General features: G+C 31.9%; 1 protein-coding gene across 1 annotated transcript in view; it reads left to right on the forward strand.

Annotated features, from left to right (window-relative positions):
- Positions 1-16,734, forward strand: part of LOC106689993 (soluble guanylate cyclase 89Da) — a 60,889-nt gene that overhangs the window by 19,257 nt on the left and 24,898 nt on the right. The window contains exons 2-4 of the mRNA XM_067053073.1: positions 8,279-8,499; positions 10,028-10,221; positions 12,594-12,732. Of these exons, the coding sequence (XP_066909174.1) occupies positions 8,279-8,499; positions 10,028-10,221; positions 12,594-12,732 (554 nt within the window). The remainder of the gene's footprint in view (positions 1-8,278; positions 8,500-10,027; positions 10,222-12,593; positions 12,733-16,734) is intronic.

Here is a 16,734-nt window from a genome sequence, read left to right on the forward strand (position 1 = left end):
AATTTAAAATTTATCCATTATAGTCTCAAAATATTTTCTTTTCTTTACAAGTCCGACGTTTCGGCCAATTTGGCCATCCTCAGGAACAATCTTAATACAATTTTAGGACTAAATAATTTAAAAACACAACTTCATGCAGGCTATTCTGCCTAGGCCAATTCAACAATTTCAACATAAATGATGTGATAAATTTAAACAAATAAGTGACTTTGTAATAATTTTAATTGATAAATAATTTTAATTTTTGTTTTAATGTGAAAATTGACTAATTAAAAAAATTGTTGAATTGACCAGGGGAGAATTATTTATTTAAACAACGTTAACCAGTTCAAGGAAGTATTTAAGATTATAAATTTATCTATGTTGTTGAATATATTTTCATATTATTTTCTAATAGTGTCACAAGAGATTAATCTTTTTCCAATTATATTATATTTGGGAATAGAAACTATAGGTTCTTAGTTGTACCATTACAAATTTAATTTGTTTTGGAACTACATCATCGTGAGACAACGTTGTAACTAACGAAACGTTATGGTATGAAAATTGATTTTTGAAACTATGGCAGTTTTATGTGGATCATAGCTGTAGCTGTTTACCTTCCTTCCTGAGAAAGTAAACAGAACCCTTCTTTAATATCTTGGGACCTTATAGTACAAAAAAGCAATTTATTTCCAAGAGGAAAAAAGCAGTTATTTCACCTCAATTTCTGATAACTTTAATAAATACTATTTATAATTACTAGTCAAGGTTGATAAGTACAGAATACATCTCAAACTTCTCGTTCCTACTATGATATATTGGTGATCTATAGAAGTCTTCGTACACCGAAAAACAAAACTACAACATGCCGCTTTCTTGTTTATCGTAAACTTATTGATCTGTTTTCTAATATATTAAATTTTGGGAAAGAGTAAAGAAATTATAAAGAGTAAAAGAAATTATAATGATAAAACAGACGAACTATAAGATATAGGATACATAAAAAGAAAACTATGTATAATTACTAGTCAAAATTGATGAGTTGAAAATAAAAAATGGCGGCTGTTTCAAAACATTAATTTTTCACTCGGAGCTGTATATCTTTAAAACTACCAACAACAGTAGAAAAAGAGAAAATAAATTAAAGCAGAGTAAATTTTCTAAAATATAAGCCCTAATAGAGCTATTTCACGTTCAATAGTTCTCGAGATACAGCTTTTTTAAAAGCAAAATTTCATAAAAAAAAAAATACCTGAAAAATTTGAAGTTTGTGAATTTATTTTGAGAAGAGAAAGAAATGCTTTATTCATCCATGCCGGCCAAATACATCGGGTTGCTGCATTACACAGTATACTAATTAATCCGTGATCGGACATATACTTTATAAATTACACATATTTACATGATATAATAAAAAATGAAAGAAAACATTTTTTTCCCCACAGTTTCCTTTTACAATCAATTCCAGTCTGCATACTAAATACAAATATTTCAATTCATTTATTTTTTCTTTCCCTTTCTTGTTCCTTCCATTTCTACATTTCTTTCCATTTCACAATTTTTATTTATTGTATTAGCACTCAAATTATTGCTAGTTTAATGTGCTATAAAGTAGTTTATGATGTTTATCTTTGTAGGAGCCGTAGTTTTTATAATATTTGTTAAAATAAATTGAGTTGTAGTAGTTCAGCCAAAATGTCATGCAAAAGTTATATTCATATGTGAATATCATAAAACTACTACCCTTACGAAGATAAGTGTCGTAAACTACTTTAAAATAAGTTAAATTAACTTTATTTTGAGTTCTGGCAGGCATATATACGTTTTATGATTTCTGAGATTTTTACAGAAATTAAAAACTTTATCCGAACAACTAGAAATAAACATTTTGTGAATTTGTTTTGTTAAATATCATAAAAAATAATCCTCCTTAGAAGATAAAGGCTATGAACTACTTTATAGCAAGTCTGACTTTCTTTAATTTGAGTGCTGGCTCTATACATCTTATGGCTCCTGAAATATATTTATTTATTTCTCAAAATTAATTCTGTATTTTTTTTTTTTTTTTTAATTTTTTATGAAATGTTTATATATATCGAAAACTATTGAACGTAAATAGCTCTATAAGGGCTCATATTTTATCAAATGTACTCTACTTTAAAAGATGTTTTCTTTTAGGTTTTCTAGTGTTGGTAGTTTTAAAAATATAGAGCTCCGAATGAAAAATTATTTTTTTTTAACGTTTTGAAACAGCCTCCATTTTTATTATCCCTACCTATACTTGGCGGACTCATCAATTTAGGCTAGTAATTATGCATACTTTTTATTAAAGTAATCAAAAATTATATATTTTTTTCTTATCTCCTGGAACAAAGAAATAAGCATTTACAAATATATACAATAGAAAAATGATATGTACATATACCGGCTATTTGATTTTCTTGTTTTGCCGGGATGTCATTATAAGAATGGTTGCTGGGTCCGCTGAAGGCAGTGTCAACAATGATGGCATATGTTTGCCTGGATGCTCACTAGGAATAGGGAGTAATAAAAAATTAGAGTGCAATAACTGCCCTTTTTTCTCCCCGACTCTTTTACTATTATCAAGTAGAGGTTCTTATCCGAATTTTGTAGTATTTTACTTTCGCAAAACATCCCTTTTGCTGTCCCCTTGAAGACAGGAATAACGATATCAAAATGACTAGAAATGGTTATTATAAAAAGCTTTCTCATGGTGAAATTGAGCTCCAAAGTTTGTGTTATTTGAGGAAAAAAATTTATGAGTGTTTGAAAAGCAAAATTTAATGAATTAAGATGATCCTTGTATGAAAGTAAACACAAGAATGGACTGATGGAGGGAACTTCCATTCAGTTAGGTGAATGTCCTATTAATTTCCCTTATTTCCGTATTTTAGTGGTTTTCTGTATTTTATATTTTTATCTATTTTTTATTTGTTATTATTTCCGTATTCATCAATTGGCTAATACTTTTTTCTAAAAATTCTTTTTTAATTATACTTTTCACTGTAAATATTAATTTAATTTACTTTGTTCATTTTCATATATTTTATATTTAGCCACACTCTAGTTTACTTTTATTTCATGTTATCTATTCTCTTTCTTTCATATATTATTTTAGTTTTTATCTTTTTTAGTCTTGCAGTTTTGTATGAAACGTTGGCTCAGATTAAATTGTGTAATTACTGTTTGAGTTTTTTTTTCGAATAAACCCGGACCATCTTACTTTTATATTTATAGAAAACAGAAGCCAAAAAGACGGGTGTGCCTTTCAGGGGCGTGGTAGAGGAATAGAACAAGACTACTATCCAATCACTGGCTGCTTTCTGTTTCAGTTTAGATTACAATGGCAGGAATTTCTATTAAATACGTAAGCCTTCTTTTCGTGGGTGTGGCCTATTAAGCTTCACTTTTGCTTTGAAGGAGAGTTAGGTTATGCCAGTTCCTGATTAAATCCATAAAATCATTACTTCTATTTTCAATATTGATACTATAATAATCTAGTATTGAATAACTGATTAAGAGAAGAATCTAGGTTATAATAAAATTATTTGTATATTTCTGCCATAATTTTGCAAAGTATTACCACGAGAAATATTAATAAAAGTATTTTTATAAAATTATTAAAATTGGAGTTAATCGTTCTTTCTACTCAATCATGATATTAATTACTAAACCTACCAATTACATTTTACCTATCGCAGCCACTATGACTTTTGCTGTCATACTATCAAGATTTGCTTTATTATCAGCTGCCACACCCTAATTTACTTAGTTTCATGTTATCTGTTTTCTTTCTTTGATACATTATATTAATTGTTTGTATATTTTTTAACCCTGAAAAGTGGCTCACATTAAATAGTTTGATTACTATTTTTTTTTTTTTTTTTACAGCACTTGGACCATCTTAATTTGATATTTGTGATAAACTGTTAAAATAAAAAATATAGCAAAATTAAAAGGTGATCTGAAAAGGGTGGTGTCGAAAGATGGGAGACATCAGCCTGCTTTTTTTGAAACTATTTTAATTTTGGCCGAGTATTAAAAAAAGAAAGCCCGCCTTTGGTTAGAATATTACTCATCCTGAGCGGCAAATAGTGAGAACTCCAGAAGCGATATGAGGAGGATATGAGCTCTATGTTGATATCTAGTTGGCTATAAGTTAACAAGAGACAGAGGCTGCAATAATCTCAAGGGCCAGGTAGCAAACACAATTAGGCAGGAGTAGTAACATTGGATGTTTGCCCCCCTACACGTGGTCAGTCCTTCGTCCTTTCATCTTGGTCAACATAGCTTTGAGTACATCTTATCTTATGAGGAAATTTAGGTTTTGGTATAAAGTAGCCTAAGTCTTGTTACATTTTATAGTCAATTCCAAAAAAAAGTTATTTTTCAGAATAATGATACGTCATAAGAACTTGTTATTTCATGAATCTGTAATGTAAAAAAATAAAATAAAATAAATAAATAATAAGAAGAAGCCGAACAAAAATGAATAATATCACTAATAATTATTTCCTTGCTACTTTTTATAAATGTGATAACTGAACTAATAGTACAGGAGCGCAAGAGGAGCACAAAGTCAGTTATTGCAATAATTACTAATTAATAATAAAATCTATAAATAATGACTAGTAAAAATTGACGAGTCTTCAAAGTATAGTTAAGAATAAAAAATGGTTAACCTTAAAACGTTCAAAACGTTAAACTTAAAACAAAACTAGAAAACCGAATAGGAGAATACCCTCATTTAAAGGAGAGTAAATATTCAAAAATATGAGCCATAATAGAATTTTTTACGTTAAATAGTTACCGAGATATAGTTTTTTAAAAAGCAACATTTTATAAGAAATACTCTGAAAAACTCAGTAGTTAGTGAATTTATTTTGGGAACGTTTCATACAACATTTTTATGAATTATTGCTTTTTAAAAAGCTGTATCTCGAGAACTATTGAGCGTAAATATTTCTATCTCTTTTAGGGCTAATATTTCAGCAAATTTACTCTTCTTTAAATGATGTTCTCTTAGAATTTCTATTGTTGTTGGTAGTGGTAAAGATTGAAAGTATAGAGCTCCAAATGGAAAATTAATTATTTTTAACGTTTTGAAACAGCCGCATTTTTTTTTATTCCCCCTACCTATAGTTGGCAGACTCATCAATTTCGACTAATAATTATACCTAGTTTTCAATTAAGTAATCAAAAACTGGGGTGAAATAACTGCCTTTTTTTCTCCTATTGGGCTATTGTACTATCATTTCTTATTCTCCATATTTCTTCTTCTTTTTTATAACGTTGTTTTTAAATACTCTCATAATTTCTGGGCTTTCATAATTTTACATTTTAATCCTTTCTATGTTTTTTACTCTCTTATTAATTTTTTTATTAGTCTTTTGCCGACCTGCACTATAGCGGCATTTGTTGCAATTTAAAACAGTTTAGCCAGAATTTTCTTCCTATAACTGTCGGTTCTTTCTCTGGTATTTCTTACTTTCTTTATTCCCTATTCTCCATATATTTCTTCTTCTCCCTGGTTTTTTCCTTATAACATATTGTTTTTATATACGCCCTATTATTAATTTACTAATTTTTAGTACTCATCTATATAATTAAAAGGTTTTTAATGTTACTCATCAATATAACATTCTTACCCACTGTATCATTTATTTATTACTCACATTTATGTGTATATAAATAATAATTTTATCTATTAATTAATTAATCTACTACTGTCTTTTTCCATAGTTATTAATCAGCTAGTTTTTATTTTCATTTCATTGTTATGTATATTTCCAAATTTGATAGTCTATTATTTATTTTATTTTGTTAATTTTTTCTCTGAATGATAGTTGTTATCTCTTTTTGTTTTTTGTTTTTGTAGCCCTGATGAAGACCTAAAAACCAGGTTGAAACATCGGCAAAAATAAATAATTTTGTTCTTTCTGTTTTTTCTGCTGACTAAACCCCCTGACAATCCTCTTCTCCAATGTAAAATATAAATGACTACAATACAAACTAATAACAAGTACAGTGATGAGTGATAAAATTGCTTAGGTTAAATTAGAGTATTAAGGAATTAACTAGTTTTTATATGTATTTTATTATTTGCTCTTTCCTCATAGTTAATTTTAATATTACTCTTCTCATCCAGCCTTTTTCTTCTTATAATACTTAGTCTATACATTTCTTTCATGTCTTTCAGCATTATATATCTAAAATGTTAGTTGTTTTCTTATATTCTAATCATTCCTTTTATTCATAATGGTTCTTATATTGTTTTTTGTTCCCTGATGAAGGCTTGAAATTCTGGCCGAAACGTTGGCACTAATAAGTAGGTCTTCACTTATTTGTGTTGTTCAGTGACCGCAACCCTAATCATCTTCTCTTATATTAATCCACGATCAACTATGAACTCACCATCATAAATTAAATATGAAGTATAAAGTATGGTTTAAACTGAATGCCAGGCACGCATTCACGATTGGTTGGATTTTATTGGACTGTATAATTGAAAAATAAAACATGATTGAATGAAAATAAAATTATATTATATTAATTACAAGTGGTGTAGGAGGTGACTGAAATAAAACATTTATGGTTAAAAGGGTTAATTAATTTAGAATAACTGGGCTATGGAAAACTGTAGATGTAATGTGGATGTTGATGATGATGTTGATGTTAAATATTGCTAGGTGGACTTACTCCATGCTTCTTTCTTGCCTCCGCATTCCTATGCCTCTCTCTCCTCTGCTTCTGGGAAGAACTCTAAAAATTCTACTCACCCATGGTAGATTTTCCTGATGAGTGAACATAGAAGAATTGCTGCTTCTGGTTGAAGACAAGATGGCTCTCTCATCCTTGGTTGCTTTTTATCACCACAGAGAGCGCTAGAGGAGGTGAGTTTTGGTTGTTGGCCACATGGGGTGCTACTAATGCCTACATTTGCCTCTCCAATTCAAGCTTTCGGTTATCTTAGGTTACCTGGAACAATTTTGTTTTTAGATTTGTCCAGTTATTTTATGGATGGTTTTTTAAACCTATTCAGTCAAATTCAAAATCATTAAGGTAAAAGCTTTCAAGACCTTTAAGCCCTCTGAGGTCATTTGATATCTAGGGCCCTCTACCCGCTCCCTTAGTCCGCTTATCGCTTAATCCGCACCTGTTTGGACAGTAAGTTTGTCTATTATTGTGACTTAACGCAATAAATTTTGTTTATAACTGAAGTGCATTGTTAATTTAGTTTACTAGTGATGGCTGACGAACGGAAGCTGCATGATTCTGGATTATGAGTTAAGAAAACATATTAGGGTCATTCAGATGAGGCATATCAAATTTTTAAACTTTGAGGTTGTTTTTACATTACTCAAATTACTAGGTAGTTGGCTCTAATCATTGAGTTTACTATTAGTAAGTCCTCGTATCATTAGAAAATACCAAATAGCCAAAGATTTATACCTAAGTAAATTTTAATTTTTGAAATTAAACATTTTCAATTATGGTACAAGAAAATTCGAGTTCAAATTGCAACTAGTCTTTACAAAGCATATTTAGTTAATAAAAAAAAAAAAAAAAAAAAAAGACGAAAAATAATACATTTTCTTGATATTCCTATTTCCCCGTTAACACTTTAGTTCCACAAGAACTGCCGCAGCTACTGCAATAGTGGAAACTGTATAGTAATTGTAATTACAGCATTAACTATCATGGAAGTTCCAAGGATGGTCTGTCGTGATATTTGGCTATACAAGACAAGGGACTGATATTATTATTTAAACAATTAATGTATGGTTGCATATGTCTGCATTGTATACTTAAAATTTCTATAAGAGAAGGAACCCCATAAATAACTTGTTTCTAAGAAGGACCCAGAGTCCTGAAGGCTTTTGTCTTCCATTTGTTCCGGATACTCTTGTGTAACCCAAACCTGGAGTAGATTATACTATTTCTAGGAATAGCCTGACAAAAGAACACACCCTAGACACGCCTTCCCTCCCTCATAGATATTCATTTATAATTTCATAGGATCTCTAGGCCCCGCCTGGTTTCCTAAATTATCTGATTGGTTCAACCCCCTTCCCCTTTTTCCATGATCTTCCTACCCCCTCTTCTCAAGTGTACATATATATTTTCTAGCTATTGTCTAAACGAAAATTGTCATGACATTTACTCTTGACTGTCCGAAATGAACTAAAATTAATTATCATCACAACCCATCAGGTTCGTTATATCAAGATCTTTCTTTCTTATCTTTTCCATAACACTGGACCATTAATTCAAGTACAAAAATTATTTCCAGAGCGATCATGGAGAAGAGATTTGGTTGGCGGTGACTGCGGCGGCGGACTGCGAGTACCGCGTCTTCAACACGTTCCAGATCTACCCGGACCGACTGATAGGAGATCTAGCCAGGGCGGCGGCAAAGGTGATTGGTCGCGAGACTTTCGAAGGATACATGACCCACTTTGGCAGGTGCTTCGTTAGGTTCTTCTCCAACTTTGGGTGAGTCTGCTATCTTTGTCTTTTTAGTATCAATAATCTGTATTTGGGAGAGAGTGAGGGGGAGGAGAGAGGAAGAGGGAGGGAGAGGGAGAGGGAGATGGAGAGATAGAGAGATGATAAAACCTTATTCAGGACCGAGCTCTGTCCTAGTAATATAATACTGTTGGAGGAGCTGCAGTCTGTGCTGGATCCCAGGCAGGGTTACGTTTCCGAGGAATATGTCCATTTCGCTCAAACAGGAGTGAGTTAAGAGTTTGTTAATGAACCTTTCTGAGAAAGCAGTTACTGATTGCTCGGACTAGTAAATAGATTTAGTTTTAGTAGTTAATAATAAAAAACAAACAAAAATTACGGTGGTTCTTCTGAAACAAGAGGGGAATAGATGAATCGGAACTTTAAAACTTAATGATTATTTATTTATTGTTAAAGACGACATTTATATGTCTTGAATCAATTTTGATTGTATTTATGATAAATATAATGTCCTCACCGTACGTGTATATTATATCTATCATTAAACTTACATATGATGAATGAACTTAATTTATATAAGGAAACTTTTACCAGGATTTAAAAAACATTACAGGGCTGTCCGTAGCTCTGTTGGTTGGACCTGTCTATTGTTCTGAGATCTACGGGCGTTGCGCCGGTTCTAGGAACGTCGACTTTTTTCTTATGTGGCGGTCCCACAATATGAAAAACTTGACCCCTCACCATGGTCAGAATAGGTTAAAATGTAACTTCTTTCCTCTTCTAGTTTCCCCCTACCATATTTTTTATTAATTTTTTAATCTATCACTATAAACCAAACACGAACTACTAGGGGGGAGGGCACACACTACTCTTCTAAGACGGGAACGGGTGCGGATTAGGTCCACGCCCCTTGAAGGAAACTTCAACTAATTAATGAAATTATCTGTAAAAGTGTGCATTTAATCGCAAATGTGAACAGTATAAAAGTTGTAGTATTTCCAATAATTTGATACATCTATAATGAAATGGGAAAGAAGCACTGGGATCTCTTAGAGCCTTGTGCTTTGCCGTCCACACGAGGATTGTAAGGCTTTGCTTAGAATTCCCCTGGCAGAATGTAAATATTGTATATCTGTGAGAATGTGTATTTATTATATTGCTACTTAATTTAATTTAATTTTTCTTGTACATAAATTATTATTTTTTCATTCGATCAATTTTATTTTATTATATTTTTCAATATAGATTCATATTTTTATTTATATAAATCATGATAATATTTTCTCTTATTGATATATTCCTTTATTATTATTATTTTTTTCTTTTAATTCAGTGAGTATATATTTTTCTTATTTACATTTAAAAAAAAAAATTTCTGTTATTTTTCTTTTGTTATGATATTTCTGTTTGTATTTTGTGAATGAATATTTGAACAGTAATACTTGATGCCATTAATTTGTGGCAGATGGAAAAAAAAATTATGTTCAATTTTTTTCATGATCTTTGTGTAATAATATTATTGCCGTTTTATTTTAACTTGTACAAATGGTTACAGATACGATGAGGTGATAAGAGCCACTGGAAGGAACTTCACTGATTTTCTGGAGAACGTTGATAACATCCACCTTCAGATGCAGTTCACGTATCCCAGAATGGACTCTCCTTCGATGTACTTGAGCGAAAAGGATCCATCGGGGGCTGTTCTAGTATACAGGAGTTCAAGGGAGGGTTTTAAAGACTATTTCGTAGGTTAGTTCAAGGAGTTATAACAACATTGTTTATAGTTATTTTTTTTTAAATGCATCTTACCTTATTATCAACCTAACTATAAGACTTATGATATTTTGGAGTATGAAGTTTTAAAATTATTTCAGTTTCAATATGTAAGAATAAAATATAATGAAAGAGAAGGAATCTTTATTCTAGGACGGAAAAAAAGTTTAGATTTCAAGTTCTTAAAATGACTGAGCTTTGAAGAAACAACAAGCAGTATTCAAATTTCTGGTCCTAAGAAAAATATATTTATTATCCTAACGGTTTTAGGAACGAGGATGGATATACATTTTTAGGGAATAATATTTTTTATTTTTTATTTTAAGAGTCCCTTTTACAGAGAGTATAACAAAATACAAATGTATATCTGTTTGATGTTACAACTTTTCTGCCAGGCAACAGGGCAATGTATGAGCTGTACTGAGATAACATTGAGGTTTCTTAAAAGCGGCCTTTTTAACAATTTTTTAAAAATTAATTACTTTATTTATTGATTATATTACAATCTGCCACAAACTTGAGCAATGAATAATAGAGGAAATTGTGCACTTTCATAAAAAAAAAATAAAATAAAGATATAAATATAAAAATAAAATCTCTATGAGTATATAAACAGATAAATAAATAAAATAAACATAGTCAAACTAAGTAAAATAAATTATATACAATCTGCACTTAAGGATCCCTGAGCCACTCCTACACATGAGAAGAGCAAGGCCCTTCGAGATCCCAAAGCAGCCCTCTTACTGCGTCATTTATAATGATTGCATTCATTAAAACTAAAACTCTAACGTAATATCTAACACTAAAATTATATCTGGTGGAATTCTTCAGTGATTGGAAGAACTGGATGTGCTTCTGTCGTAAAAACTCGGTCACTATCGCTATTTAGAAGATTTCGTGAAACTGATTGAGTATTGCATAATTATATGCTTGAAAAAATCCCGGATAGGCCGGGAACTCGAACTTGCAACCTTTGGGTTGCCAGACAGGCAGGTTACCACGCTGCTACCGTCACCCCTGAAAACATATGAAAAATGATAAATAAATAATAAAATTAATAAGTGTATATATTTAAAAATACACTAGAATTCGTAGCTGATAAAGAACTATAGGCCAATGGAGGAATAGAGATTTTAACAGAAAGTATCAGAAACATCATAAAGAAATACTTATCATATTTTTAGAGTCTGTTGAGTGTATTTTCTAATGAGAACCAATAACCTCCGAACATTTAACTACCATAACCAAAATGGAGAAAGATGAAGTTTGAAACGAGTGTTGTTTGCTTAATCGGGAATGAAAAGACATGTCGGATATTATTACCCACAATAGCGAGAAAAACTGAATAATAGTAATAATAATAATAATCTGTTTATTCGTTTATGGGGCAACCCCCGTATAAATAGAGTTAGCCTGTGAAATACATGAAATAGATAATCAATTGTAGTAATTTTACAAAAATGATGATTTAAAGATCGTTTATATAAATTAATTATAAACAATATACCCAAGCTGGACTATCCACATTCGTTAGAATAAAACAGTAAAACAAAAACGTCACTTCATATTTAATAATATTAAAAAACAAAACATTAACTATACCTCCTATTGGTACGATAGGTGTCCTGCTCTAAGCAAAAGGTTTTCGGTTACATATATAAGGATGTCCTGTAGCAGCCTGGGCTTCAGTCTTCGGGTAGAGGTTGGGTTTCCCAAGTTATAGGTCTCTGCTCCTTTAACTGTTAGTAACTGGGAGTTACCTTTTTTTTATGTAATCCTCTATTGTCTGCATTTGTAATTCCCGGTGCAATTGGCTGCTTCTTACAAACCTAGAAGATCCATTGCAATCCTTACGACTTTATTTTGAAAATATTGTAATTTGTTCCTTTTCGTAAAGGATGCCGCTCCCCAGTCTTCACAGCCATGCATCAGCAGTGGCCTGAGTATTGTTTTAAAAATTAGAATAGCTGTTTCTGGTTTTAATTTGGATTTTAGAAACTAGTAAATGGATAACTTCAGTTAATTAATTCGGAGTGATATATGGTATTTGCAGAGGGATACTTATTATAGGACGAAGTATTTGATCAAGTAGCTATTGTAAAAGTTTATATAGCAAGGACTTAATTAGTGAGACTTAGTTTGATCAAAGTTGGTACCAATGACGCGGCGTTGCGGTTAGCTATTTGGAACGAACCTTTAATGATCTGTCTCCCATTAGAGGAAGTTGCAGTGCTAACACAACTGTCCTACACGCGGTAGGTCACATGGGACTTCTGGGCTTAACTAATTATCGGTTCAGTGGTTGGATTCAGGTTCTCATGTGAGCAGGGACGTCTTTGTTCCAGGACAACTTCTGGAGATCGCAGACTGTCTCTTCGGCATCAAGCTGGAAGTGAGGATCCTCGAGGAGGTCAGTGCTTGCTCCAGCACTAGCGAAAGGAAAAACGTTCAACTCAAGCTTCGTCTCAATTATGACAATTCTAAGTAACTACTAATTATTAACTAATTATCTCACATTTTTCATGAAATTTTTATTATTTTCAGGGCCGGTTGCACCATCATAGTTTAAACTAGGATTAGTAAAATCTCTGCTAAAATCAATAAGTATCCGTTGCACCAGAATAGTTAACCTTTAAATCTGGTGGTAAACTTTACTGGCCAATGATAGTCGTTTAAACTGAGATTTATAGCAAATCTACGTTAAAGTAAATATCCATACATGGAACCTTCCATAGTTTCAGATAGATCTGTTATCTAGCGATGGTGTATTGTATTATTCCGTTCCTTTTTGATGATGAATGATATTAATTTTCTTGAGATAGACGATTTGATTGGCGATGAGTTCTTCAAAGAATTATTTGTTCAGGCAATAATGAAAAAAGTATTCCGTCTTGGACCAAATATTTTTTTATAGTGGACGGATGAAGTTTAACAATTTTAAGGTTTAACAATTTCGACTGTCAAACCTCAGCCCTAAGAATTTTAATTAAATCATTTTCTTTTTGATTAAATGTTTTTTCAGCCAGTGTTGGCCAATTACTGCTTGTTGGAAGAACATTTTTTTGTAGCCTTCTTCATATTTTTGAACTTATTTCTTAAATTATAAGACGTTCTTAATGGAGTCTAATTGTTGTTTGGATGTAACTGTCAATTTTTTTATTTTCGATAACGCTATATATTTTTTTAGCAATTAAGAGATAATTTCCTCAACTCTAGACTTCTCTTATTCATTATGAAGCAAGATTTCAATGTAATTGCATTGGTGAGAAAACATAATGAAATCAAGCCAATTTTCCAAGTTTTCTATTTATTTTACATAAACCTAAGTTAGTTGGGTTTACATAAAACGCAGCACTTTGATTCATTATTATTGGCTGTTTTAATAATAATGATTCGTTCCTGTTAATGTGATATGGAATAAATTGAAAAATAAATTTCATTATTTGTTCTAATAAATTATGATTAGTTGATTAACATTTTTTATGGTTTTATGGTAGAGAAGAGAAAGAAATTCATTCATGCTGCCCAAATACATCGGGTTGCCACAATACACAGCATACCGATCAATCGGTGATCGGACATGTATAAATTACATATTTCTATATGATATAATATAATAGAAAGATGACTTTTTGTTTTCTCCACAGTTTTCTTTTACAATTAATACCAGTCTACAAACTAAGTTTTTCAATTTATTCCTTTTTTTCTTTCCCTTCCATTTCACAACCCTTATTTAATTTTATCAACAAATTCCCCTATATAACAAATATATTTTTTTTAATAGTTTATTTATTGATATTTACAACTGTATACATATATACACACCAATTAAAATTGCTGTAAGTGATATTATGACATGATAAAAACATGTGGAGAATCTACCCATTGATAGAACTCCAAAAACATTTCTAAAGGAGGAGATCTCGAGGCCATCTTCTTTTCAGACGTCTAGGAGGATTATTAGGTAGTGAAGGAGAAGCTAAGTTAGAAGCGAGTTAGTTTGGGTGGTTGGGAAGTTTATTATGGAAGGATTGGTATCTGGTTCTGGCCAAATCGGCAACATAGGGGACATTGAGGTCCTAATGGATGATGTGATTTGTGACAAAGTAAGGAGCATTAAGAATTTTATTAAGGATTTTGGACTGTAAGGATTGGATTCGAGAGGAATTAGATGGATAACAAATATTAAAATATTAAACATAATAAAGTAATAAATAAAACAACAAATTAGATATGCGATGCATGCATACCATCCCTCCTCTGGATAACTCCCCCACTCATTAATTTCCATGCATGTGGTGGTGGATGATTCCCAGGGAGTCAAGTATTATATTTTCTGTCAACCTAGCCACGTCCTGGACATCGACCTCAAGCTCCTCCATGAAGCTCCTAGTTGTGCTGGGAATCGTTCCACGGGCTCTCACGTTAAAGTCTCGTTCTCCGAAGCCCTCACGGAACTTCTCCTTGAGGAAAGGGATACATTTATCGTAGATTTCCTTATCTACCTTATTTGTCTGGTCAAAGTCGTTATTTTCATATCTTACGGTGGGATCTAGAATGATTGCCGACTACCCCTAATTAGGAAAAGCAACTATATCCGCATATCTTGTGGACCCATTTGTATCTACACAGTAGACCTCAACAAAGAAGGCAAAATCTCTTTCTTTTAGGAGCCTCATTAACTCGTATTTCACTCTATCATGTGGGCGTGTTATGAGGAGGGAGTTGTTGGGACATTTCCCCAGCACATGTACTGGTGTTTCCGGCTCTCTGTTGCATTTGCGACAGAGGGACCCAAAATATATAAAACTATAATATATTTTTAAGATAAATGTTACTTAAAACTTTAATAAAAACGCAATAATCATGAATTTAAAGCATTTGATTTGAATTTTCTAGAACACCAACGAGAACTAACGTAATTTATTTCAGTTTCAGGTAAACTTTGTAACCAGGTTAACAAAACTGTAGAGAAGAAATAGGTCGCTACGTTACCGGAGTTTTACTGAACTCTTTAAAAATCTTAATTTTATCGGAGAATGGTGCAACCGGCCTCAGCATTATAATTTATTACCCAAGACTTTTAATGTTAAGAAGAAATTTAGTAAATGTCCCCTTCTCTACATTGGGCCATAAGAGGATTGATAAAGAATTTCTCTTAAACTATGAACATAAATGAAAGATTATATATTTCTTGAAATCTAATAAAAAAGCCTTTTTCTCCCTTCTTCAACTTTTTCTTCCTCTGGTGGCACTCTGATGTCGTTTGATCTAGCCAACGTGAAGTTACTGGGGCCCACCTACTCCAACTCGTAGATAAACTCCCTGGAGAAGGAATAGTTCTCTTCTTACACAAGACAGTCGGAACATTTAGTGCAAAACATGCACTACAATACTGTAGCGAGGTTACCTCGTAAGGAAGAGAAACGATCGGTTATCTATCGATAGATAACCGATCAATTTGATCGGTCCGTTCGGGAACGATTTTGTTTTTCAGATGTGTGTGAAAGAAAAACAGTTCTTTTGTGATTACTTTGAATTTGTTGTAAATATTTTGGTTACTTTTGTAATAAAATAATTTTTTTTTGTTTTTTGCGATTTGTTTCTTGGACAAGGTATCATGCAACAATACATTAAAAATTGATATTGAAAATAAATATATTACAAAGCAATGGAAATAATATAAAGAATCAGTCCAATCGAGATAAAAAATAAAAAAATTTCTAGAAAGTATATTTTTGCTTTGCATTAAATTAACTTGAATAAGTGTTCAATCGGAAGAAATCAAGAGTGAGAAATAAAAGATAATTCGTAAGAACGCGGATCGTTGAAATATTTGAGTTAAAATTCCTTAATTACATCACTCCCTGTCACTTTTACATCACCGATTTACTATATAACAAGGAATTCCGCGAGAACTTAAACGTACCATGACTGACATAATTAAGAAGCAATAAGGAAAATGCTCGCGGAACACTTGCTGGACACCCAAAGCTACTGGTGAGACTGACACACTGCTACAGAATCTGGTAAAAAGATTGAAAAGCCATGAAGCTACTTTAAATTAGGGGTTTAATACTCCACTAACGCCTGTTGAACAGATTCGATACTTAGGACTCCATCTTGACAAGAGAATTACTTGGAATCCACACACAAGACTCAAACGACAAGAAACTGCTCGTAGATTCCGATTGCTATAACACTTACTTGACAAACGCTCTAAACTTCCCATTCACTACAAAATATTAGTATACAATACGATAATCAGATCAATTTGGACATATGGAATTGAGCTCTGGGGCTCCATCAAACCATCAAATTCTTCCCGCATCCAATCATTACAATCCAAAATTCTACGTAAAATCCTTGATGCTCCTTATTACGTTACAAATAAACTCATTCACAAAGACCTTAACATCCCATTCGTTGCAGATTTGACCCAAAACAGATATGCGTCTTTTCATTTCTAACTCCTTAACCATCCTA

Source organism: Halyomorpha halys, unplaced genomic scaffold, assembly GCF_000696795.3.
Source record: "Halyomorpha halys isolate HHAL.00 unplaced genomic scaffold, Hhal_1.1 Scaffold1541.1, whole genome shotgun sequence".
In the NCBI taxonomy this organism is placed as follows: domain Eukaryota; kingdom Metazoa; phylum Arthropoda; class Insecta; order Hemiptera; family Pentatomidae; genus Halyomorpha; species Halyomorpha halys.